Source organism: Mytilus galloprovincialis, chromosome 6 (genome assembly GCF_965363235.1).
Source record: "Mytilus galloprovincialis chromosome 6, xbMytGall1.hap1.1, whole genome shotgun sequence".
Lineage (NCBI taxonomy): Eukaryota > Metazoa > Mollusca > Bivalvia > Mytilida > Mytilidae > Mytilus > Mytilus galloprovincialis.
Genome location: NC_134843.1, coordinates 30,764,033 through 30,788,660, shown reverse-complemented (window position 1 = coordinate 30,788,660; position 24,628 = coordinate 30,764,033). Strand labels below are relative to the sequence as shown.

Sequence of the window (24,628 nt, the reverse complement as noted above, 5' to 3'; positions counted from 1 at the left end):
AAAGATTCCGTGTGCAAAAATGACAAATCAGGGATACAGAGTAGTGTCCCTGCTAAACTGACGTGTGCACGTTTCAGCTCTGGGGTTCCCAGTGAAGACATATTTTTCAGATAAAACATTTGAGGTACAAATCTACAAAAGGAAACAAAAGTTGAAAAGATGATGCTGTGCTACAAAAGGAAACAAAAGTTGAAAAGATGATGCTCCTCTTGGTGTAAACTCAAGAATTTACTAATTCGAAACTGCCTAAACATGAAATGAAGTCACAAGACACGTGTGAATCGTCGCTGCTTGAATAGGCAGAGTTGCCCTTCATACAATTTGACTCACAATGCCCCAATGATATAAACCATAATAAATACATTAAATATGAAATTTGGAGTTTTACCAAGGGAGCTAATAATTAATTAATAATACTGTCTGCCACACAGCATTTCGGGACTCTCCCTCTGGTCTCTTTCGTCCCTCTTTTAACGCGGACTATGCGGGGGCTTTTTTTAATTATTGGGGACATTATGATGACCTATAGTTGTTCATTTCTGTGTCATTTAGTCTCTTGGCAATCATAATACATAGTCTTTTATATCTATATATCGATGTCGTTATTACGACATAGCTATGTCGTGATTACGACATGTCGAAATTACGACATATCGATGTCGTTATAACGACTGTTATGTCGAAATTACGACATGCTATGTCGTAATTACGACATAATTTTTATTTTGAATGGCCCTTATCGGCTTCCGTAGAAAAACGCAGATTTTGTCATGAATTATATTCTCATCAACAATGTTGAAGGGTGTCCTTTGTTGAATATGCACATAGACCAAGGCGAGCAAAACATGTACATGTTCTTTAGAGAGTCTAGACTGAGGAAAAAGTCTTTAATATATATATTTAATGTTCCTCTTTTCTTACAGTTCTACATGCCATCCTAGTCAAAGTGTTGAAAAATTATTCAAAACGTATCTTTGGTTTATGTTTAATGTATAAAAAATCATCTCGAATCTCAAAAGGGCATACATGGCTTATTAAAGTCATGAGAGACATATATATAATACAATTACAGTATTATATGTCTCTTTTAAAGTCAATCTTATGTTTTACGCTAATAGTTATTGCACCGTGTAAAAGAGCAACAATGTTTGTTCTTTGTCATAGTTGTTGGGTGTATCTGTTTGGTGAACACCAAGGGATAAGACTGAGGATATGAACTAAGGTCACTTTATTTATCGACTGCCAATACAAACCCTTGCTAAAGTGGGGCGTTCGTTTGGTTGTGAGGGATGTAATAGTACGCAGCCTCAGCCTATCAGAATGGGGACTTTAATTCCGATGTCTCGTATAAATTAAGAGAGTGCCTTGCTCTCTCACAGGCATTTGTCTCATTTATATATATATATATGACATATATACTTTATTATATAAACACGTTGCTGGAGGACGCCTACGGGTACGGGAGTTTCTCGCTACATTGAAGACCCATTGGTGGCCTTCGGCTGTTGTCTGTTCTATGGTCGGGTTGTTGTCGCTTTGACACAGTCACCATTTCCTTTCTCATACGTATAGATCTATATTAATGTAAATAGGATTTGTTTTCTGAGACAAGTGCCTGTGTACCCTTTGCACGTTAAGAACCCTTACAATAATTCTTTGGTGGTCTATATATAACCTATTGTCGGCAAAATGGCTGTCCCTTTCCAGCATATCCTCATTTTCCAGTTGCATTCCAAATTCCCAAGACCCTCATCCCGGACGTCCTGTTTTACAGGGCCAATCTGATGCATTTATTGGTAATTTGTGTCCTGAACATTTACCAAATGGTTGCTTCTGGACGTAGAGCAACCAATTATAATCAATATTTGTTGAAATGAGTCGCTTGACCATAACAGTTTCACTGTTAATTGACCAACGTAATGTTTGAGCAATGTTTTATATCAACAATAATTAGATTTAAATAAGAAAAACAGATGAAGTATGATAAAAGGTGAATTAAAATGGCATAGACAGGTCGCCAAACGATCGTATTGAACTTGGTTAATATCTTTCAATAAGTAGTGCATGCTAATTAAAAAGTCAACAAATAGCAAGTTCATGCTTATAAAGATCAACAAATAGCAAAATGTTCAGACAAAACAAAACGAAAACCAATGGTTTTAAATGGTCTTCACATGGCACGTACAAAAATTGTATCAGGGTTAAAGTTTAATGATAACGATGTTTGGTCATTTATAGATTACTATATTGGTTTAGCTCATTGCTAGCAGTCGTACGGTGATATACAGTTGATTCTTAATTTGGACTTTGTTGATTAATTGTATAGAATAGAATAAGAATACTCAAAGCTACAAATGCCCACCTTCTACTAATAAATAGACAAAGTGAACATGGATAGTTGCTATGAATATGTAAATTTATGCAACATTGAACTTTTTAAAACAAAGATTATGGAATACTGTTAAAACGATTGGACTGGTAAAATCACTACTCTACCCAAATTAAGGACTTACATTACTATTAAACAGAAGTACGAGACTGAAATTTAAATTACGTCAAAATGAACATCAAGAAACAACTTGAACGATCAGTTATGGAACAATTTCGCTGTGGTATTCTACCTTTACGCGTTGAAACTGGGCGATTTAGAAATGAGGCTCCTGGTGATCGATTTTGCACTTTCTGCGATGACGGATCTGTTGAACAATGTTGAAGATCAAAAACATTTCTTGTTGTACCGTAAAGCTTATCATGATTTAAGACAATTATTATTTGAATCAGTGAACCTTGATAGTAAACTAATTTTATTGATAATAGAACATTTGCTAATTTAATGACACTTCATCAAAGACAAACTGCCAAATATTTAAATTTATTATTCTGTCACGGCTGGTAATCTACATACGCAGAACATTTGGTTCTGCAATGAAAACAGTGAGAGGATTTTCCGGTTGTGCTTGAGTGGAGTAATTGTCACCGCTTCAAAAGGTATGTACATTTCTAAATCGCAATTTTCTTATTCAACTGATCAAAATATTGAAAATCGGAGAATGTTATGCTGTGGTAAATACTTTAACGAAGAGATACATGTATCATTTACTGTTGTGCGTGGAGTTGAACTCCTACAAAATCAGTTGCCCCACGAGAAATTTCGTAAAAAATTGACATTTAAATTTTGAAATGGTTCTATTAACAGACCTTCAAGTTCAAATTTACTTTTTCTTCGATCAATGGGTATGCATGTCGTTTTGGGCGGCGTGTACGCTGTCCTGTGTTGATAGACGTCTTAATAAATCTAAAATCCTCAAATTTTAATTATTTCATGCGTGAGGGGATCGGTTCTGATTGAGGACATCGTGAATGCGTGAGGGGACGTGAAATCATATTTTTATATCCAAGCTACGAGTCTTTGAAAGTTGCCTAAATTTGGTTAGATTTTTCATGAACAACACATTTGTGTGCATACAAAAAATATGAGATAAATTTTGAAATAACAATAAATCACCAAGTTTTCTTTATATGAACAAAGAGTCTTACCAATAAATTGCAAATATGTCTCCAAATTTGCAGGTTTGGGCAAATACTCGGTCTAGTTTGGAGACATATTTGCAAGTTATTGGTTAGACTGTTTGATCATACTGTGGATTCAATATTTGTAGTTGGACACCTATTTTCGTTGGTTTCCTGGGTAAAGTTTATTCACGCATTCAAATGTGCAACTAACATATTTTAAATAGGCTGTGTATAAAGAGATTGACATATCAAATATCCACGAATATGCAAGTTTTCGGCAATCCACGAAAATTGATACCCAAGAAAATAAGTGAATCCACTTGGCATTTTATTGTATAAATCAACAAATATCAAAATTTGTGTTTTCAGAATCATTTTTTTTTCTTCAAATGAGCAATTCAAGGGGAGATAACTCTTTTCGTAAAAAATATATACTGGGCTGATAGGGAAAATTTTAACTTTAATTTGTAGCAATCTTGAGCAAAATCGTTGACACGATTTTTCTTTTTATTCATCGTACAATATATTATAAAACCTATCTTCCCACAATTTTTTTCAAAATTCTGTCTCATAATTTTTTTCTTATGCACAGCCAATTTAAAATATGTTAGTTGCACATTTGAATTCGTGATTAAACTGTACCCAGGAAACCCATGAAAATTAGTATCCAACGATAAATAATGAATCCACAGTATGATTAAACCAGTTGATTAAACAGTCTAACCAATAACTGTTTATTCATATAAAGAAAACTTGGATATAAAGATATGAGTTCACGTCCCCTCACGCATTCACGATGTCCTCAATCAGAACCGATCCCCTCACGCATGAAATAATTAAAATTTGAGGTTTTTAGATTTATAAAGACGTCTATCAACACAGGACAGTGTACACGCCGCCCAAAACGACATGCATACCCATTGAACGAAGAAAAAGTAAATTTGAACTTGAAGGTCTGTTAATAGAACCATTTCAAAATTTTAATGTCACTTTTTACGAAATTTCTCGTGGGGCAACTGATTTTGTAGGCGTTCAACTCTACGTACAACTACAGTAAATGATACATGTATCTCTTCGTTAAAATATTCACAACAGCATAGCATTCTCCGATTTTCAATATTTTGATCAGTTGCGATTTAGAAATGTACATACGAGGTACATACCCTTTGAAGCGGTGACAATTACTCCACTCAAGCACAACCGGAAAATCCTCTCACGGTTTTCATTGCAGAACCAAATGTTCTGCGTGTGTAGATTACCAGCCGTGTCTGTAAAAGAAAGGAAATTCTCTATAAGTAACAATCACATTGCGTATTGAAAATTCGAACATTAGGTTTAAAGTGACTTATAGGTCCAACGGGCCGAGTGTAAATTTATTTAACTATTGTATTCTTATTATGTAATATTATCTATACTACACTGTTATGTTTATCTTTTTAATACTGGTTAATGAAATCATTACAGTATGTACTGGCTGGTCATTATCGCGTATGATACGATTTTGACACGCCTATATAGCTAATGAATATGCATGACTATAGATAAGATCAGCACGTGTAGCCATAAACTGAGAGTTGTAGATTTGTAATGAAAATATATAGATGTAGTTGAATAGAAAATTAGATCAGAAATATAGTTATTAATTATTATAAAGCCAAGCGAGTAAAACACGGATCTATCAACAAATGACACTATAATGAATGATATACAATTACTTACTTACTTACTTATACTTTTATACAGTGTTATTTTTTGCACAATTTGAAAACGCCGCTTTATCATTTTGAAATTATTCATATAATTACTCAACGATACCAGTTCGATTATTCAATGAACGTGTTTTCGTTTATTTAACAGAAGGGGTGTGTGTCATTTTCCATAGTCAATTATTAGTTATTAAATTATTATATTTCCGTCTCTTCGTTGTTACCGTAAGCGCCTCTGTGTGACTCTCTCTCTCACATTTTACTCAAAGTATGATATTTTCAAAATCAAATAAGATTTGTTTATTCTGAAAAATAAATAACAATACAACATACGATACGCTCTTATAATGCATTTGAATATTGTCTAGGTGTCTAAGTTTTCTACGATGTATAAAATTTAATCAGCTCTGCAATTGTAAGTTTGCAACATATCTGTATAAAAAAATAAAAAAATAATCTCATTTAAAGGATTTGTTTAGAATGAAGGTCTTGCTATACAAATCATTGCTCAAATGTAAAGCAAATAAAAACACTGAACCGAAAATTCAAAACGGAAAGTCCATTATCAACTGGCAAAATAAAAAGTTCACTGAAACACTGTGGCATCACATGAATGGAAAACAAATGTCATAATCCTAACTCGGTACAGACATTTCCTGGTGTAGAAAAGGGGGTTTTAACGATATTCGAAATCGGAAGCTCTGAAATTGTAAGTTTTTCTAACAAATATATATTAAAACAACTATTGAAACAAATAAAAAGGATCGAAAACAGTAAGAATGATGGTATGTGCTATAGTTGAACTTAAATAGGTGTCATTTTGACTTTTTCTTTATGTGTCGATTTGACTATTTGAATAGGTGACGATTTGACTATTTGATTAGGTGCCGATTTGACCTGTTACTGTACCTTACTTTTGTATCATTGGAACCAGGACGTCCCCAAACGACATTCGACCCACACCAAATCGCCACACTTTAAAAAAAAAATTGTCAGTGGGGTGATTTGTCATGGATTCCTTAATCCTTTGAATTTCTTTATCACATTTAGGTAAACTTTGTTTTTATTCAATCAATACTTTTAATAATAAGAATCCAATTGTATTATAATTATTATTGTTGTTGTTGGTGTTTTGCATAATTTTTTTAAAGAACAACTAGCTCGGAAATGTAGTATTTAATTTTGATAAACCCGGACGCCGCGTCGACGATTTTGGAAACCCCAAAACGTCAGAAACGCCATATTGTTGAAAACAGGAAGAAAACTAACAGGATTTCAAGACTTTTATTGCTATTTACACAGCTATTACACAGAAAAAAGACTTATTATGTATGTGAATCTTGTGAATTCCTTAAGTTGCATCATATGATAAGATATTTTAGGTGAAATCTAAATCAATTCTGGTTCTAGTTACATTTGAGCTGAAACTGGTCTTCTGCTCTTCATACGTCTTACGGACGTGAACTTGGACATTTTGACTGCTGGGTTCCTTAACAATCATGATTTTCCCTTTGAAGAAACATTTTCTTCTAACCCTTGTCCTAAAATTACCCCTTACTTTAAGCAAACAGTAATAAATAATAAACAGAAGGACCAATTTTGTTGGTAACCTAAATTATGCTACATTTTAAATTTTTTGTCTGTAAACACTTATACATGTTACGATGATGTACATGATTATAGTTTGTATTGTTCCTTATGACACTTAAAGAACAAATTGTAAAATGATGTTATGAATGATGTATCTCATACACCTTATCGCTATTTGTCCGCCATTGCTGGAAATCACACAGGTTCCCGTAAAATTTTGACGTCATAAAACAAAACATCTGACGCAACAATGGAAAAGTGATTGTTGTTGACGTCAAAAGTTCAAGCGGACGGGTCAGCCGGGATTAGCGATAAGGTGTATTGTAGCGTAAGTACCATATGGGGGTAACACGAATGACCGAATAACACTGTTATTATCCGAATAACACTTGAAATGACCAAATAACACTTAAAATTTTAATATTATCACATATTGGTGACTTTTGAACATTGATTATTAAATAATAATGTATTATCGATGTATTTTATAACTTAAAAATGATTTACAAAAAGCAGATAAGTTCATAAAGATAATTTTGAATTTAGTGTGTACATCGAACATGGCGGCCATTGTGATTTCTGTGGTCGCCATATTCGATGTACACACTAAATTTTAAAAGTTTTTTATGAACTTATCTGCTTTCTGTAAATCATTTATAAGTTGTAAAATACATCGATAATATACTATTAATTAATAATCAATGTTCAAAAGTCACCAATATGTCATAATATTAAAATTTTAAGTGTTATTTGGTCATTACAAGTGTTATTCGGATAATAACAGTGTTATTCGGTCATTCGTGTTACCCCCATATGGTACCTTACGCTACAATGAGTACATCATACATAACATCATTTTAAAAGTTAACAATATATGCTAATATTGAAATTCCAAGTGTTATTCGGATATAAAGTGTTATTCGGTCATTTGAGGTACCGACCATATGGCAAACGTATGGAACTTCAACTTGTCAAATCACATTAAAAACGGAAGCACATGTCCGTACATACAACCCCTTTTAGGTTCTGTTTTCGTAGCAATAGAAAAATAAACCTTGCCTTGAACCAGTGTTTTTCTCATGCTACATGTAGCCTAAGACTGAAACATTCTGAACAACTCTGGAATGTATGCATGGAAAAGTATATCTTCAAAATATTCATGCTTCTTGAAAAGCTGTTTCCTGTTTGCTTTTATGCCTTCCTGTGATGTAAAAATGCAGAAGTCATCTATTTCAGTTGGACTTAGTATTTATGCAAGCCAAAATATAGAAATTAACTTGTGATGGAAATTCGGTATTAAAACACACAGAAAGTTCCAGGACATAAAATGGAAGGACAAAGTCGCAAGTTTGATAGGACAAAAAGTCACAGGGAAAAAAGATCACAATTAATTTGTTGACAATTGTTTGATTATATTGGGGAAAGATCTTGAAATATTTTCTTTTTATAACATATATTTGATCTCCTGTAGTTTGTGATGGCAATACTGGTACAGTCTTCACGCTGAATGGCAGCCCAGACAGCCCAGGCTTGTAAAATTGCTCTTGGGCCTGTAAAAATCATATTTACAGGCCAACAGCATCTAACTAAAAATTTGCAAAAATTGAGCTCTGGGCCTGTAGATTTAACAGTTCATCGTGAAGACTGCTGGTATACCAGATTTTATTCCAAATAAACACAAAATTGCCTTAATCTGAAGTTGTCTGAAACGAATGTGTGACATTGATTAAAATACAACAATAACCACAATAATGGATAAAGAAATTTATAGTTAAAAAATTTCTTTTGCAGACTATATAGTGAAAATGGCAGATGATTTTGATGTAGAAGCTATGCTTGAAGCACCTTACAGAAACAAAGAGGTAAGTTTACTGGTAGTTGTTCTGAATAAAGTTAATTTATAGTTAAGTTTTATAGCTTCAAACATCATGAACATTATGGATAAGTTGGTTGGGTTTGCTAGCTAAAGTTGTTTTGATGCAATCATAACAGATTCCATCAGAACAATAACAGTTCAAGTTAAAGATATTTTATTGTCAAGAGTGTCATAATTAGGAGTAACCTGAAGTCTAGGCTCATGAAGTTGATCAAAAAGACTTTCAAACATTAAGCAAGTAGGTAGGCAATGATTCAATTAACTGACCATTAACCAGTTAAACTTTAAAATTTAAGATGAAAAGCTGTTCAAATCTGGTCTTCTTCTATCCTGTATTACGTACATACTTTGCAGCATTGAACTAAACACCTTTTCAAAATATACTGTATAACAAAATAGTTTGCTGATACCTGAAAAAGCGTTTTTATAATATTTAAGGTTTTATCAAGTGGACCGGAGACTGAAAAATATTGAAATTGTTCTGATTTTGGCACCTGAATATTGGATAAAACGTCACAAATAACCACTGGAAAATGTAGTGAACTATTTAAATATGAACAGATAAAAGCCTTATTAAATCTATCAAAGAGTTCCTGTAACAGGATGAGAAAAAAAACACTTGATTGAACTATGAAAAACAAGGATAAACTTGCAGCTTTTGAGATGGCCAAAAAAATTGTTAATTTACAACTTAGGCTGATCTTCTATTCAAAATATAAAGAGAACACTTATATTCACTATATAAAGACATTTGTTAAAAAGAAATGCAAAGCAATATGGGTATTCTCTTCTTGCATTGGTTTTTGCTGGACATTAACTTACATAATTCTTAGAAACATCATTTGAAAGGCTTTTCTACAAAACCATTTTAAAACTTTCTGACATAATTTGTTTAAAACTTTCTGACATAATTTGTTTAAAACTTTCTGACATGATTTGTTTAAAACTTTCTGACATAATTTGACTTGTCAGATCCGATAGTTACAATGTATTTGTAATGGGGAAGACTGCTGTATGGGCAATACAATTTCTCATTAAAAAAATGTAGACGATTTTGTTATTTAATTTTACAGTCTTATATTTTGATATGCATTATATACAAAACGTAGATAGATACCATTGTAGGAATAAAGATAAATTAGATCACAAGTATAATATATGAGGGAACTTATAGTTATAATTATTCTTAATCTCTTTTTAAACTCAACGGTTCATATATTGAACCACTGTATTTATATAGAGAATGCATGACATATACTACAAAATTGTTGAGCTTATTAACTATCTATAACATTTTTCAAAGACTATTTCTTTAGGAAATAAGGTAAAGTACAATGTGTTTTAGGAATATGTATTTATTGTTGCTGTAAAAACTGATTTGTAATTGAGTTTGTTTGGTTTATCTGTAGATACCCATTGTTGCAAATGTGTCCACAGAAATTTGTCTTCAAAGTCAAGGTACTGATGAGCGGGGTTCTAAAAGAATACTACACATTTTATACAAGATTTAAAGGAAAACTATTCAAATGCTGTCATGGCTGTTTTAAATGTTAATAATGCATATTGGTATTAACAATATTATATGAACTTGATGAACATTTATATTGATAACTGTATTCTATACTCTGAGCTTCATACTCATGATATTTGTATTTTAGTCAACAGATTATAACTTGTCAATGAAATTAATTTTAATGGCTTTTCATATATGACTTAAATTTTTAATATTTTTGGAAATAGTTTTTACACAAATGTGTATTAGAAAAGATTGCAAAAGCACAAGTTTTTATTTACATCACACACCAACAATACTATTGAGAGTAAGATACTGAATATATCCCTCACTCTCATCTCAGGGCCATATGAATACAGAGTTGGGGTGATCACTGAGGACATCCTGTCATCAAGAATCCAGCCTATCGGGATAATTCCTACTCGATTTTGTGAGTGCGAAGAATGAATGAATTGTTTTTGTGGAACTAACTTTTTATATGCTTTTAAGTTTCAGTTATTTATAGACTGCACTTTGAATTTCTCAAGTGCTCTAAAAGGAAATCAAAATGACCCCCCTTAATTTTTGAAAAATTTTGAGGGAATTTTATTTTGGAAATGCATCACAGTAGATTATGCTTTCTTCTGGTTTGAAAAATGCAATTGATGTCATGTGTAAGAAAAATAAAACATCTCAAATATTACTAGAAGCTATTAAGCAACTAAAATTATTCAGTTATTTTTACTTTGTTCTCTTTCTATCCTTGTGGTAACTTGTATAATTGCAATATATTAATTTGAGGTGTTTTATTCAGTTGACAGCAGTCATGATTATAACATAAAAAATCAAAACAGGAACTCTGCATTTGTATAGCAAAAAGATAGATATTTAGTTTTCCATAGCTCGAATGCGAAACAAAAAGAAATGATCTAGTTGTATTAATCTCATAATTTTCTTCAGAAAATTTAAATGTCTCTCTGACTGCAGCTATTTTAATTCTTATCTGTCCGTCAAACAGATATTATGTCGTTTACAAGTGCTGGCTATTACTTCAGCAGAAAATAAGACATTACTCATACTGTATACCATAAATTCAGAAATTTTTGTGTGCATTTATTATTGCTGTGGTCAAAGATGGTTGAAGAATGCTATATTAAATATTTTGATTTTATGAACTTCTGCATACCAATAATGCAATTAAAATGTTAACATTTAAGTTTTTAATTATATCAAATCTATCCTGTAATGCCTGTTGCAATTCAAGCAATAATAAAAACTTCACAAAAATTTCTAAATTAACAATTACTTAAATAGCAACATCTAGAGTTATAGATAGATAAACTCGCAACAAATTAAGAAGGCATAATTATAATTAGATTTTTTTTTAAATATATACAAAATGTTTAATTAATTGAACATTTTACATAACTCACCATAGTCACGATTCTTGTACTTGGCATCTTGAGATAAGTCAATAAGGTTAGTTCCACATGCATATATGTCAACAAGTCAATGATTTTCAGTTGGGATATAAAAAAAACTGAAAATCATTGAATGAATGCGAGTTTTATATTGCAGCCAAGAAGGAAACCAGTTGAACCAGATGGAGGTAACACTTAATTTAAGATTTATATTAAGTTTATAACTCTTGATTGATCGATAACTAATGCATTTTTGTTCAATTTTTGTTTTTCTTCCTTCCTGATTGCTGATTGTTTGGTACATAGGATGATGGAAGAGGAGATGCTTCATCATATGACCGAGGCGACAGAAGGTAAGACAAAGTATTTAAACAAGTCATACAATATCTTCAGTGGGGATATTTATGTAGGTAGTATAGGACTCTTTTTCACTTCATGAATGTTAAAAAATTTAAGTCGCCCAATATTTTGAACCGGGTTACAAATCAGTCCCATCAAAAATTTATGACCTACTCTCCAGACAAGAAACTTTTAATTGATTTCGTTGAAGTGTCCTTTAAATTGAAGAAAACACCTTTTTTCATAGTTTTACTCAAGAAAGTAGGCGAGTAAGCTTTGTCCATTATGGTACCATTTCTGTGTTGGTCTTCAATGGTGTAAGTTGATGCAGTTCTTTAAAGAACAGAAACCAACATGGAACTGTATATACAAAACATTAACAAGTGTAAAGATATCTTCGTAGTTATCAAAAACTTCCCTAAATTTTGATTTTAATGTTGCAGGTTGTGTATGGATTAACATAGAAAAGCAGAAAAGAGAGACACCCCTCGAGAGAAATTGTCCAATTTTTACCCTTTCTAACAGGTTGCATGCTCAATATGAAGAAATGTAATCTGTGCTTTCTTTTTGGGTTTCTGACAGGGTCCCAGAGTTTGTTTAAAATAAAAGACCTTGAACAGATGTTATAACAAGAATAATAAATTGAAATTGAAGTTGTCTAATAACTGGTTCTGTATTGTTGAATATAGGTGCTATCAGTAAACACTATCATAAGGGAGAACATGAAAATGCCATCAGATAATTAACCAGGTATGTGTACGGTCCTACATTCATGTACACTAGCAAATTATGGCAGGTAACTTGTAAAGACAAGGTAAATCTTGTGTAGCTGGTAAAATAAGACTTGGAAGATGACGAGTACAGATACACAGATGATTAGCCTTACCTTATGGTAGTCAAAAAAACAAACTTTTGCATAACCTAGGTGCAAAGATACTTGTTGCATTTTGGGAGAAACATTAAACTTTATTATCAGTGCAGCATAAATGAGAAATGACCTACATTTTTTACCTAAGAGAACTTATAAATATTGAACTTAAACATTTGGGTAGTACTATGTCGTTTATTGAAAAGGTTTTGTTTTCCCTTATAACGATCAAGAAAGCAAAAAAGTTTTTATATAATTTTGTCAGATATGCTTTGATTCATTTGACCTTTAGTTTTATTTTCCAATTTCGATACTCTATTGTTGCATATTTTCTAGTATTAGAAGTGTAATGTGTAACTTGTTAAAATGAGTAGTGAATCACAAGCTTGGCATTAGGACCCTGTCAAAATGTAATTATCGTGCCTTTCAAGTTTAAATTTTGCATGAAACAATTGTTATTTAAATACCAAACATATTTTCTTCGAAGAAATGTTTCCAAACTTCATTTACTGCTTCAACAGAAGTCTTTCATGTCTTTTGTCTACAAATGTATATCTTGTCGCACAAAAAATGAACTGATGCAATTGCACAAGACAAGATGGGACGTCTTCTTTCTGTTAAACAGGGCATTTCTAACATTAAAAATTCATTGTAATATTGTTGGAATGTCAATTGATAGGAATAAACGAAGTTTTGGGATATATGTCTATAAGACAGCAAACTAACAACACTAAAGACATCTAGAGGTCAAAATATATCCTTGAAAGATGGACAAGTGTTGGTACAATTTCAATTTCAAAATGTGCATGTCTACTATAGCAGGTCTGCGTCAGTAGACAAGAACAGATTATTTTCATATAGAATGTTAAAATATATTGTCACAGGCATGGAAAACCTTTTTTCTGCAATTCAAAGTGTTGTTCTTTAAAAAAAACTTTGGCATTTGCAAAAAAGAGTCCTTGTTGAAATTGCTATTTTAGGCACTTTTAAAGCATTGAACATTATTGCCTTGTTATGATGTATGAATTAACATCTTCGATTGCATTTTCTAATTAGAAAAATCTTATCCTTTGAAACTAGGCGGTTTCTCTATCTTTTAACCAAATCTTTATTCAAAATGCTGTTGTCACCCTTATTCATCTTTATAATTGGTGACTAAGATGTTATTAGGCAGTGAGACCATGCAAGTAAAGACACTTTTTTCTATTATGACTTATTATAAGTTTAAGTACAGCAACAACTAGAAATGGTTGTGGCTATAAAATATGTTGTATGCTAAAATGTTTTATTACTTTTGCAACAGGAAAAGAAGAGGTGACGAAGATAGACATAGAGACAGAAGAGATCGTGGAGATCGTGACAGAGGAGACAGTGATCGTAGAAGGTAGGTCTTGTTGTTATTATGTAAATATGAATAATGTTCTTTCACTTTTCATAGGTTCTGGTTTATTAACCATATTGGGATATTGCCTGTTTAAAATAATAAAAGAAATTAACACCTAAAATTGGTATTAGACATCTGTTTAATTTGAATATGTAGATTAAAGACTAAGATTTTGATTGCATTGTATCGTTTGTGAATTTTTGGTACTTGATATATGGATTAGATGAGAATTGCAGTGTTTGCATAAGAAGACATATTCACAAATAATCTTGATGAAAATTGTTCATGCTCAGAAGATAGTAAAAGCTTGAAGAGCTAAACATGTACATTAATTTTAAGCCTTAAAACTTAATTTCTAGGAAATTTAAAAATATTACATCACATTTCATATCAACTTTTCAGAGATCGTGATAGAAAGAGAAATGACAGAAGCAGGGACAGCAGAAGAAGCCGAAGTAGGGAAAGGGAAAGACGTAGGAGTCGGGATAGAGGAAGTGGCAGGAGAAGTAGAAGTTTTGACCGATTCAAGAAGAGGTCACCACCACGAAGGAAAAGTCGCAGCAGGTCTCGTGAAAGAGGAGGAGGAGGAAGAGATCGTAGCTCTAGTACAAGTCCCTTCAAATTCACAAGGTAGGTCAAATGTTTTTAGATATTAATTCTGTGTGATTGCAATTACCACAACATTTTATAATATTAACTTTAAAATAATTCAAAAGCTGAAACATACATAAAAAATATATAACTGTTCATTATTATTGCCATGTTAATGTTATATGACAATATTGCAAACTTTCTTAACTTTCACATTATTTCAACATATTTGCAGCACCCAAAATATCTTATGAAAAATGAATAATATTCAGTTAAGATATATAATGAATGAGTGAAAACTTCTCAACCAATTATAATGCTTGTTGCAGATTGGCAGGACCTGATCTTACTCCAGAAGAGAGAGATGCAAGAACTGTGTTTTGTATGCAGCTTGCAGCCAGAATTCGCCCAAGAGACCTGGAAGAATTTTTCTCATCAGTTGGAAAGGTAATTTGATAAATGAAAATATTTAAATGAAAAAGTTTATAAATGGCTTCATTTATTGGAATCTCTGCTATCAATTATATAGAGAATAATACATGGCAAAATCTGTATCATATTTCGTATCATCCCGAGACACTAATATTAGCCCAAGGGATGATATTGGTTGAGGGTGATACAGATTTTGCCATGTTTTATAGGCTTTATCATATATTTCAACAGGGGAGTATTATATTATATGAACTGTTTTCTGATCCATAGCACTGGGTTACCTTCAGTTCTACTTTTGTCTTGTTTTAAAAGCCTTAAAAGAACTGCTCAATTACTTATCCGAAGCACCTGGGTAACCTTACAATTTGCGTGCTGTTGCTTTAAAAATATTTTGTTTATTGTATTTTTTTGTGTGTTTTGTATTTTTTATAGTTGCTTTTAGTATGCCACAAAATATGAAAACTTGACGTTTGTGACGTCACATGCTAAACACGCCCAAATGAATGTTCATTTTGGACCTATTTTGAGGATAAATATTTCTTAAGCTTTTTTAAAGTAGGGGTGTGATAAAGGGTGCGCATAAAAGTTGCACGATATGGATTAAACAGCAGGCTATTTATCAACTATTTAAAACTACTGTATTTACTGCTAAATATATGATAAAAAGATTTATACTCTAATAATTGTTGATGAAAGTATATTTATTTACATTTATGTCAATTACATACCTGCAAATTTAGAAAAATTGTAAATCTATGTCTTCTTCAATCCTCAACATAGATAAAGGAAGTTCCCTGATTTCCAAGTTTATTAATTTTTGAACGTGTGAAACAAGTATATTCTTAAGATAGTAAAGTTACAGTCCAATGTTAACCTTCAACTTGTGATCGCATGCACTTGAACCTTAATACACATGTTCATAATAATTTGAACTTTGTACATGTATTGTATGCCTGAGTGATTTCACAGTCAGTTTAATGAACATGGAAATATGATAGTGTGAAGGAGATAACATTTCCTATACAGACACTTATTCTTGTGTCTTATTCGTAAAGATTCTGGTTCCCAGAGATTCAAAAGTTTTACTTTCTATACACGAGTCTCCTACACAGTGCAAAAGAGAATTGGCCTTTAAATTATTAAATCTCAAGTATGAAATGGTGCAATAGGTATCATAGGGATTTATACTTTACATTGTTTAAATTTTTTTGCAGGTCCGAGATGTCAGATTGATTATGGACAACAAAACAAGAAGATCCAAAGGAATTGCATATGTTGAGTTTTATGATACAGAATCTGTGCCATTAGCTATTGGACTAACAAATCAAAAACTTTTGGGTGTTCCTATTATTGTGCAACCATCACAAGCAGAGAAAAATAGACTTGCCAATGCTACAAACATATTAACGAAAGGATTAAAAGGACCTATGAGATTATATGTTGGTTCTTTACATTTTAATATAACTGAGGAAATGTTGCGTGGTATATTTGAACCATTTGGCAAGGTAAGGATCACTGTTAATACTATACACAATTAAAAAAAAAAAAGCAGTATGCACCGTTAGCCACTAGTCTGATGCCCCAGACTAGTAAATTTTGATTTGGACTAGTGAAATTTTTCAAAATTTTATAGTCATATAAGGACCAGTCTTCATATTGAGTGTCCGAACTAGTAGATGAAATTATTATTGAATGTGATAGCTATGGAAAATCTATCAAGACAATTATGTATTAAGGAATTATCTGCTTGTAATATTATAGATAGGCTGTTAGACTGTAATTACTTACTCCATTAGTTATTGAACACCTCAAAAACTTAATTCACCATAGAGACAACTATTAATTAAAGACTAAAAATATGGAACTAATAATTGAAGTTTGTATATCACACAATGAAGTACATCTTGAAAAAAAAATATATATAAAAGTCAAACCATGAAAATTACAATAAATGGATACAGCTATTTTGGAGTTGTCTGATTTGTTAATTCCTTTTCATTTTAGATTGATGATATTAAACTGATACGAGACCATGAAACTACAAGATCTCAAGGCTATGGTTTTATCACGGTAAGTAATTGCATCAAAATCATAGAAGATTAGCGGTTGAAAAGCACTTTTGTATTTTATTGTCAATCATACATAACATTGCATTTTACTTTGCACACATAACAAAACAATTGAACTTCTTGACCTGCCCAACCCATACAAAAATAATTTTAATAATTTTTTTTGGAATATCACTCAATGAAACAATGAGTTGAACAGCTTCATTTCACATTTAAACAGTACACTCAGTATTTGGACAATCTTATCTAAATATACAAAAGACAGATGTTTATTATTTTATTTCCCTAGTTGATGTTAATAAGCAATATAGTTTTCACTTTCTCTTCACAGTTCACTGATGCAGAGGAAGCAAAGAAAGCTTTGGAACAGTTGAATGGATTTGAGCTGGCTGGTCGGCCAATGAAAGTTGGTCATGTGACGGAGAGACAAGTTGAATTACAACAGAATTCCATGTTAGATAGTGATGAAATGGACCGTGCAGGAATAGATCTCGGTGCAACTGGCAGATTACAGTTAATGGCAAAACTTGCTGAAGGTAGGAGTTCTGTGCTGAGAGTAGTTTTGTTAAAATAATAATTCAGCATTTCATTTTTTATTGAATTAAGTTACTATAAAGTATAAACTATAAATGGCTCTTCTTTCATGTATGAACAATATTTCCACTGTTAAAACTTTTTTTTAAATTTATTGAAATTAAGCAACAACATCCAATGATCAAAACAGCATCTTATCTGAAAATTGTAGTACATGTTTATATAAAATATATAAAGATGCTTTATTTCTACAATTCCGTTCAAATGTTCTGCTGATTTGCAGAGACAGATCACCTTGAAATATCCTAACAATGTATTAGTTATGGTTATTTTATCTGCATAAATTTTATGCTGAACATTTGCAGTTTAAAAAGATCTTACGAGATTTTTTATGAAATGATTTTACTTAAGAATTGAATGCTTCTTTTTGTAACTTCATTGGGGTGTAAAAGCGTTGACCAAAAGTACATTTTGTATGAAGCGCTTCCGCACTTCATTCTAAAAATGTGTGCACGGTCAACACTTTTACAACCCTATGAAGTTACAAAAAGAAGCATTCAATACTTATAATCACATCTTTTAGCTAGGAACATGAAAATATTTTTATCAAGATTTTATTTTATTTAACTGTGCACTTTATTGTGGGACCTAGTGTCATTATGAATGATAAATTTTATTGTGTAATGAAGTTGATTAAGGAATAACACGAGATTGCAGTGTAGCCAATCAGAACAACGTATTATAATGAAACATACATGTAATGTAATTATTCATTAATGAAACACTTTCAACTTTTTTGTAGGAACTGGTTTCCAGATACCAGAGTATGCAGCTTCTGCTTTAAACATGGGACCTGGTCCTGCACCTCCAAATGTGTCAGCAATCATGGGAAATAATCCACAGCCCCAACAACAGTCAGCCCCACCTATAGCTACTCAGTGTTTTATGTTGTCTAACATGTTTGATCCCACATCGTAAGTAAAACAAGATTAGTCATTAAGGCAATCAAAACTGTTTATAATGAGTACCAAGGGTTGGTACTTTCATTCACTATGTTTCCCACATTCAACAAATGGAATGCTAACATTTAGTTTAAATCTGTAATGATATGCTAGAAATATTTTCTGTATACACAAATAAGGGTATGATTGCCAATCAGACAACAATCCACTGGACAGCTTGAAACAATAAATCAAACCCATATTGTATTAAACTAAAGTTTTTGGCAATAAAAAATGGGAAACAATTCAGAAGAGAAAACATGCTGATTTATGCTAAAAATAAATGATGGCAACCACCAAATTGCAGGCTTCTGAAAGCTATAATTGATGAACTTTGATACATACCAGCGTATGAATTTTCTGAACATCATTTTGGTTATGGGCCTATTCTTTCAAATGAAAAAAATATTTTAAAATTGTACTAGTAATTTATTTTTTTTGGGAAGGAGACGGGGTATTAGTCAAGTATTGTTCTTTTTGCAATTGTCCTCCTTTGTTCTTTTAATAAAACCATGAGGGGAATTATTTTACATCTTTTGTTTTGTTGTATCAGTACTTTGGAGAACTGAAATTTACAAATTCACTCTTTTGAACCCCTTTATAGTAAGGTTAATCAATAAACCATGTACTATCAACTAATTTCTATATCAATTATCACCCTGCTAGTGCTTGTTTGCTATTTTCCAAACAGTGGGTTATGTGGTTTTCTTGTATGCTGCTATAAACATATTAGAATCAGTGTTAAATTATAGTTTTATATTTTTTCCCTATGTTGATCAGAACCACAACAGGATACCCCCCGCCCTGCAATACAATTGCTATGTTAAAGTAAGTAAATACAAATATGTCCCTTTAAACATGTTGGGTCAAGATTGTATTCTTCTATGCACATTCCCAGATTGTATTCTACTACTGTTCACAGTTTCATCAATATCCATCAAGCCGTTTTGGGGAAGTTACCTGTTTAGGCATTTGAATTAAAAAGACTTGATGATTCCCATATACCCTAAATATTCTCTTTGCAGGTGGTTTGATAAGAAAAATACAAAAAAAAATAATATAAGTATTATGGGGTTACACATAAATAGCAAATATTGCTCAATCTTTGTCAAATTGTAGTTTAAAATGGTTCATATTAAAACTCTGTGTAGTCAAAATAATTTGCACATTTTATGAACAGTCTACACAATTTATTTTTTTGATTAATAGTCCAAAGACCAATATTCCTATATTTGCTTATGTTTCTTAACAAAATTTTGAAAAAATAAAGTTTTGCTAGTCATGGGCATATTTAGTGGCTAACAGTGCAGCTACTTTTATGAAATATGAAAGGATAACTCTTACAAATTGCTTTTAGGATGTAGAGGAGGAAAATTAGGCCTTCACTCCATCTTTCTTGATAAATACAATTAAAAAAATCATTGTACATTACTTTATAAAAGTAAATTATTTGGAATCGATTAAAAAATGTTCTGTATTTGTAATAATAAATGAAATTACATAATAATGTCTATCAAAAGAAAAAGAACTACCAATGATTTGCATTGTTGCCTAAAAACTTGTTACCATTAAAAATCTAGACTGATCATTTTCTGCTGTTATAAAATGGAATGCAGCAGAAGACCTCCATACTCCCCTAATATTGTAAAAGGATTGAAATTTAACATGTCATGCATGTAGTAATTTTCATTTAAATGTGATATTCGAATTCTCATCAATATGTAATTACTTCAAATAGCTTATTTTTATAATTCTGTCATTTTGGTTTCAGGGAAACAAAACCGAGCTGGGACCAAGAAATCCGAGATGATGTAATAGATGAATGTAATAAACATGGTGGTGTTTTACATTTGTTTGTTGACAAAGCATCACCACAGGGCAATGTTTATGTCAAATGTCCTACAATAGCAGCAGCAGTGGCATCAGTCAATGCATTACATGGGCGTTATTTTGCAGGTATTTTATAGTCCATGTATATTTTTAAGTAAAAATTAAGCAATGTTGATCATCAAAAAAAAAAGAGAGGGAAAAACAACAAAATCAGACCAACCTAAACAGTAACTGTTGACCTTCATAATTTTAAAGTTGAACAACTTCATACACAATTTGCATTATGATTAAATTGAGCCTTTTATATCATTGCATACCTTTTTTTTTTTTTTAAAAGAGAACATGATTGAATGATATGGGTGAATTTTACATGAAACCAATGAGAGAAAAACATCTAGATGTCTGTGAATTTAAAAAAAAAAAGTTTTGCAGTGAAATTACTCAGTTACTTACATCTGAAAATATAATAATTAAAAACATTGCAAAAGTGGTGACCTAACCACAAAGCACCACAAAATTAAAATATTATAGATATACAATGTAATACATGAGGAGGGGAAAGGGAAATACTACAACTCAGCAATCATATTTGAACTATATCTTTTTTTACAGGCAAAATGATAACAGCAGCCTATGTTCCACTCCCGAACTATCACTCGTTATTCCCAGATGCCGTCAGAGCTAATCAACTGATGTTGCCATCAACGCAAGCTTTACAGGCAGGATATTCAGGGATATTTAACAACATGCAACAGCAGCCAATGGGGATCCGATGACTTTAACATGTTTTTATTGTGGGGGATAAATGACTTTTTATGTGAAGATGTGAAGACACTTGACTTTTAACTGTAAATTGTATCTAATGCTGAAAACAGTAATTGTTAATTATTTATATTATAAACTATCTGTCAGAATGCAGAAATTTATACAGTAATGAATGTCGATCATGTGGATGATCTAAGGAATAAAAGTTTTATATATTGTTTATTTGTACATGAACTGAAATCAAAAGTTGCATATTTAATTGTGTCAGTTTAGTTAATAAACATGAAATACTACTGGTCAATTCAGTTTAGATTGGTTGAAATTTCAATTTACTTTTCCAGAAATTCAAATTTTTATACAAATTTGGTCGTATATTGGTATCACGTTGGGGTCGTCGTCCGAATACTTTGTTTTTGCACTCTTAACTTTAGTAAAAGTGAGTAGAAATCTATGAAATTTTAACACAAGGTTTATGACCACAAAAGGAAGGTTGGGATTGATTTTGGGAGTTTTGGTCCCAACATTTTAGGGATTAGGGGCCAAAAAGGGCCCAAATAAGCATTTTCTTGGTTTTCGCACTATAACATTAGTTTAAGTAAATAGAAATCTATGAAATTTTGACACAAGGTTTATGACCACAAAAGGAAGGTTTGGATTGATTTTGGGAGTTTTGGTTCCAACAGTTTAGGAATTGGAGGCCAAAAAAGGGCCCAAATAAGCATTATTCTTGGTTTTCGCACACTATAACTTTATAAGTAAATAGAAATCTATGAAATTTAACCACAAGGTTTATGACAACAAAAGGAAGGTTGGGATTGATTTTGGGAGTTGAGGTCCCAACAGTTTAGGAATTAGGGGCCCAAATAAGCATTATTCTTGGTTTTTCGCACCATAACTTTAGTATAAGTAAATAGAAATCTATGAACATGATTGTATTGTATTGTATTTTGCAATAGCAAGAAAACTTCAATTGCACAGTATTGCGCAATAGTAAGAAATATCTAAGTGCACAATATTGTGCAATAGCAAGAAATTTTCAATTGGAGTTATCTTTCTTTGTCCAGAATAGTAGTTGAATCAACTTAAATCATTGTTTTATACAATATACAATGTATATTCACTTTTACTACCAACTGATAAATTAAAAATATTTTTTTTTACCATTCAGTGATAACAAGCACTTTATTTTACATTTTAATATTTTATGATGTATTTAAATGAGTAGTTATTGTTGCAAACTCCATTAGAAATTTGAATTGAGATCAGTTTTGGAAAAAGGAAAAGGGGGATGTGAAAAAAAATGGAGAGGGGGGGTTAAATTTTTCTCATTTCAGATTTCATAAATAAAAAGAAAATTTCTTCAAACATTTTTTTGAGAGGATTAATATTCAACAGCATAGTGAATTGCTCAAAGGCAAAAAAAATATTTTAAGTTCATTAGACCACATTCATTCTGTGTCAGAAACCTATGCTGTGTCAACTATTTAATCACAATCCAAATTTAGAGCTGAATCCAGCTTGAATGTTGTGTCCATACTTACCCCAACCGTTCAGGGTTCAACCTCTGCGGTCGTATAAAGCCTTGCCCTGCGGAGCATCTGGTTGATAGTTAAATTTTTGTGTCATTTTTACCTGCATCACCAAAGGTGAGAGCAGATCTAGTATCTGCTAGTTGCCTTCTGTTGGAGTACCTATCCATCCGTCCAAAACATTGAATTGTAAACTTGAGTCGAATTTTCTAAGCAACTACAGAAGGGAATTATTTTATATTTGGTATACAGCTTGATTTTCATGAGTTGTAACATATAAGCAATTTTAATTTCTGTCAAGCAGACACTTCTGATTTGCCTAGAGTTTGAAATTTTACAGCACCTACTTTACAAGAAATGTTATCAAAAAGTTTTCTTGCCTTCAATGAAAGGGATTCATCAGTTATGCTTCAGTATACTTGAAACCTCAATCAATAACATGAAGCGAGGCAGGTCCAGCTGGGAATTAGTCTGATTTCACACAGTATTGTGGCATCTTGAATTTGTATAATATATCAATATAATAACTCCTCTGCTGTAATAAAAGGACCATCAAAGGCATGATGTTTTGGGATACCTGTCCAAGGTGGTCCTTACTCGAATCATCTTTAAAAGTCTGAAACAGCTGTGCATTTTTGGAACAAACAACAAAGGCCAAAAAAAAAAAAAGATAAACTCCCTTAAGAAGACCAGTAAAGTGGTTTTACTAAAACTGCATGTAATATAACAAAGACGTCTAAACTGTATGAATTTGTATTGATGACTAAAGTACAAGATAACGTCATAAGTAAACGATGTTGGATATACAATAATGCCGCGTTCCGTTAACGTTCTCTTCTGTGCGTGATTTCCAACAGGTACCAAGCCTTTGGCAAAGTTGTGCATGATCCCTCTCAAGATAATGGTTGAAAACCACAATGGTTATCAAACCAACATTTAAAAAAACCCAAACCAACTGACAATTTGGCCTAAAATTTAACAAAAAAAGTGCAATGTGCGTCCTGCCAACTTCAAAGCTAAGGGTTCCAATCCTATTTCCTCATGGAGAGCAGAGGTCTGAAGTTCTCGTGAAGAAAAATCGAACTACAAAAAAAAAAAATGAATCAAGTTACACTAAAATGCTAGACTAGTAAGTATTTTTATGTCCATGCTGTAGCAGAAGGGCATTTAGTTTAACCATTGTTTTATAAATGCATGCAACAATTCCTGAATTTACAATACCTTTCTAGTTGTTTCCCTTTATAACGTAATATAAAAGCAGGGGGGTCAGCTGTGGCCACCCATGGACACATTTCCCCATTTATTTCACTGGATTGTAACATTTGGCTAGCGAAGATGAGTCCCATCAAGAAAACTACATATACCTTTTCAATGCTTGGTTGACTTGTTATTTGCACGATACTTCTTTTCTAGCACAACATGCATATATAAAATATTACTTAACAAGTGTGTACACGAACTGCACACATGGATAATGGATGAAGTTAAGTGTCTTGAAAGAAGTACACTGGATAGTTTGACCAGATGCTCGGTGGAAATTAAATCATATATATGCACTTTGTGGCACGTTTTATTGGACATTTTAATAGTCGATGTCCAGATGTATGTTTGAAACTAAACTGAGTTTCTGTTCGTTTGAGTGGTCCAGTGCACATTCTCAAATGCCATGTTGAGTTGAACCTCTCCAC

The 24,628-nt window shown here is 32.0% G+C and overlaps 1 protein-coding gene across 4 annotated transcripts; it reads left to right on the top strand.

Annotated features, from left to right (window-relative positions):
- The first annotated feature begins 6,250 nt into the window (after positions 1 to 6,250).
- On the top strand, positions 6,251 to 21,629 carry LOC143079351 (RNA-binding protein 39-like). 4 transcript variants are annotated; one of them, XM_076254622.1, is made up of 14 exons: positions 6,455 to 6,548; positions 8,601 to 8,671; positions 10,095 to 10,143; positions 11,905 to 11,951; positions 14,109 to 14,189; positions 14,592 to 14,819; positions 15,110 to 15,227; positions 16,427 to 16,717; positions 17,217 to 17,282; positions 17,613 to 17,817; positions 18,618 to 18,789; positions 19,597 to 19,644; positions 20,588 to 20,772; positions 21,259 to 21,629. In XM_076254622.1, exons 3-14 carry the CDS (start codon positions 10,111 to 10,113, stop codon positions 21,420 to 21,422), a joined length of 1,638 nt encoding a protein of 545 aa, XP_076110737.1. In that variant the 5' UTR covers positions 6,455 to 6,548; positions 8,601 to 8,671; positions 10,095 to 10,110; the 3' UTR covers positions 21,423 to 21,629. The 4 variants fall into 4 exon arrangements, with proteins under 4 accessions (XP_076110736.1, XP_076110735.1, XP_076110738.1 ...); XM_076254621.1 differs by lacking the exons at positions 6,455 to 6,548; positions 10,095 to 10,143 and adding an exon at positions 6,251 to 6,269; XM_076254620.1 differs by lacking the exon at positions 10,095 to 10,143 and having other exon boundaries at positions 6,412 to 6,548.
- Positions 21,630 to 24,628: the final 2,999 nt, after the last annotated feature.

Coding starts and splice junctions, on each gene's coding strand:
- LOC143079351 (XM_076254621.1), top strand. CDS start 8,615: ATGGCAGATGATTTTGATGTAGAAGCTATGCTTGAAGCACCTTACAGA. Junction 8,672..11,904: donor CACCTTACAGAAACAAAGAG/GTAAGTTTACTG, acceptor TTTGGTACATAG/GATGATGGAAGAGGAGATGC. Junction 15,228..16,426: donor TTTTCTCATCAGTTGGAAAG/GTAATTTGATAA, acceptor ATTTTTTTGCAG/GTCCGAGATGTCAGATTGAT.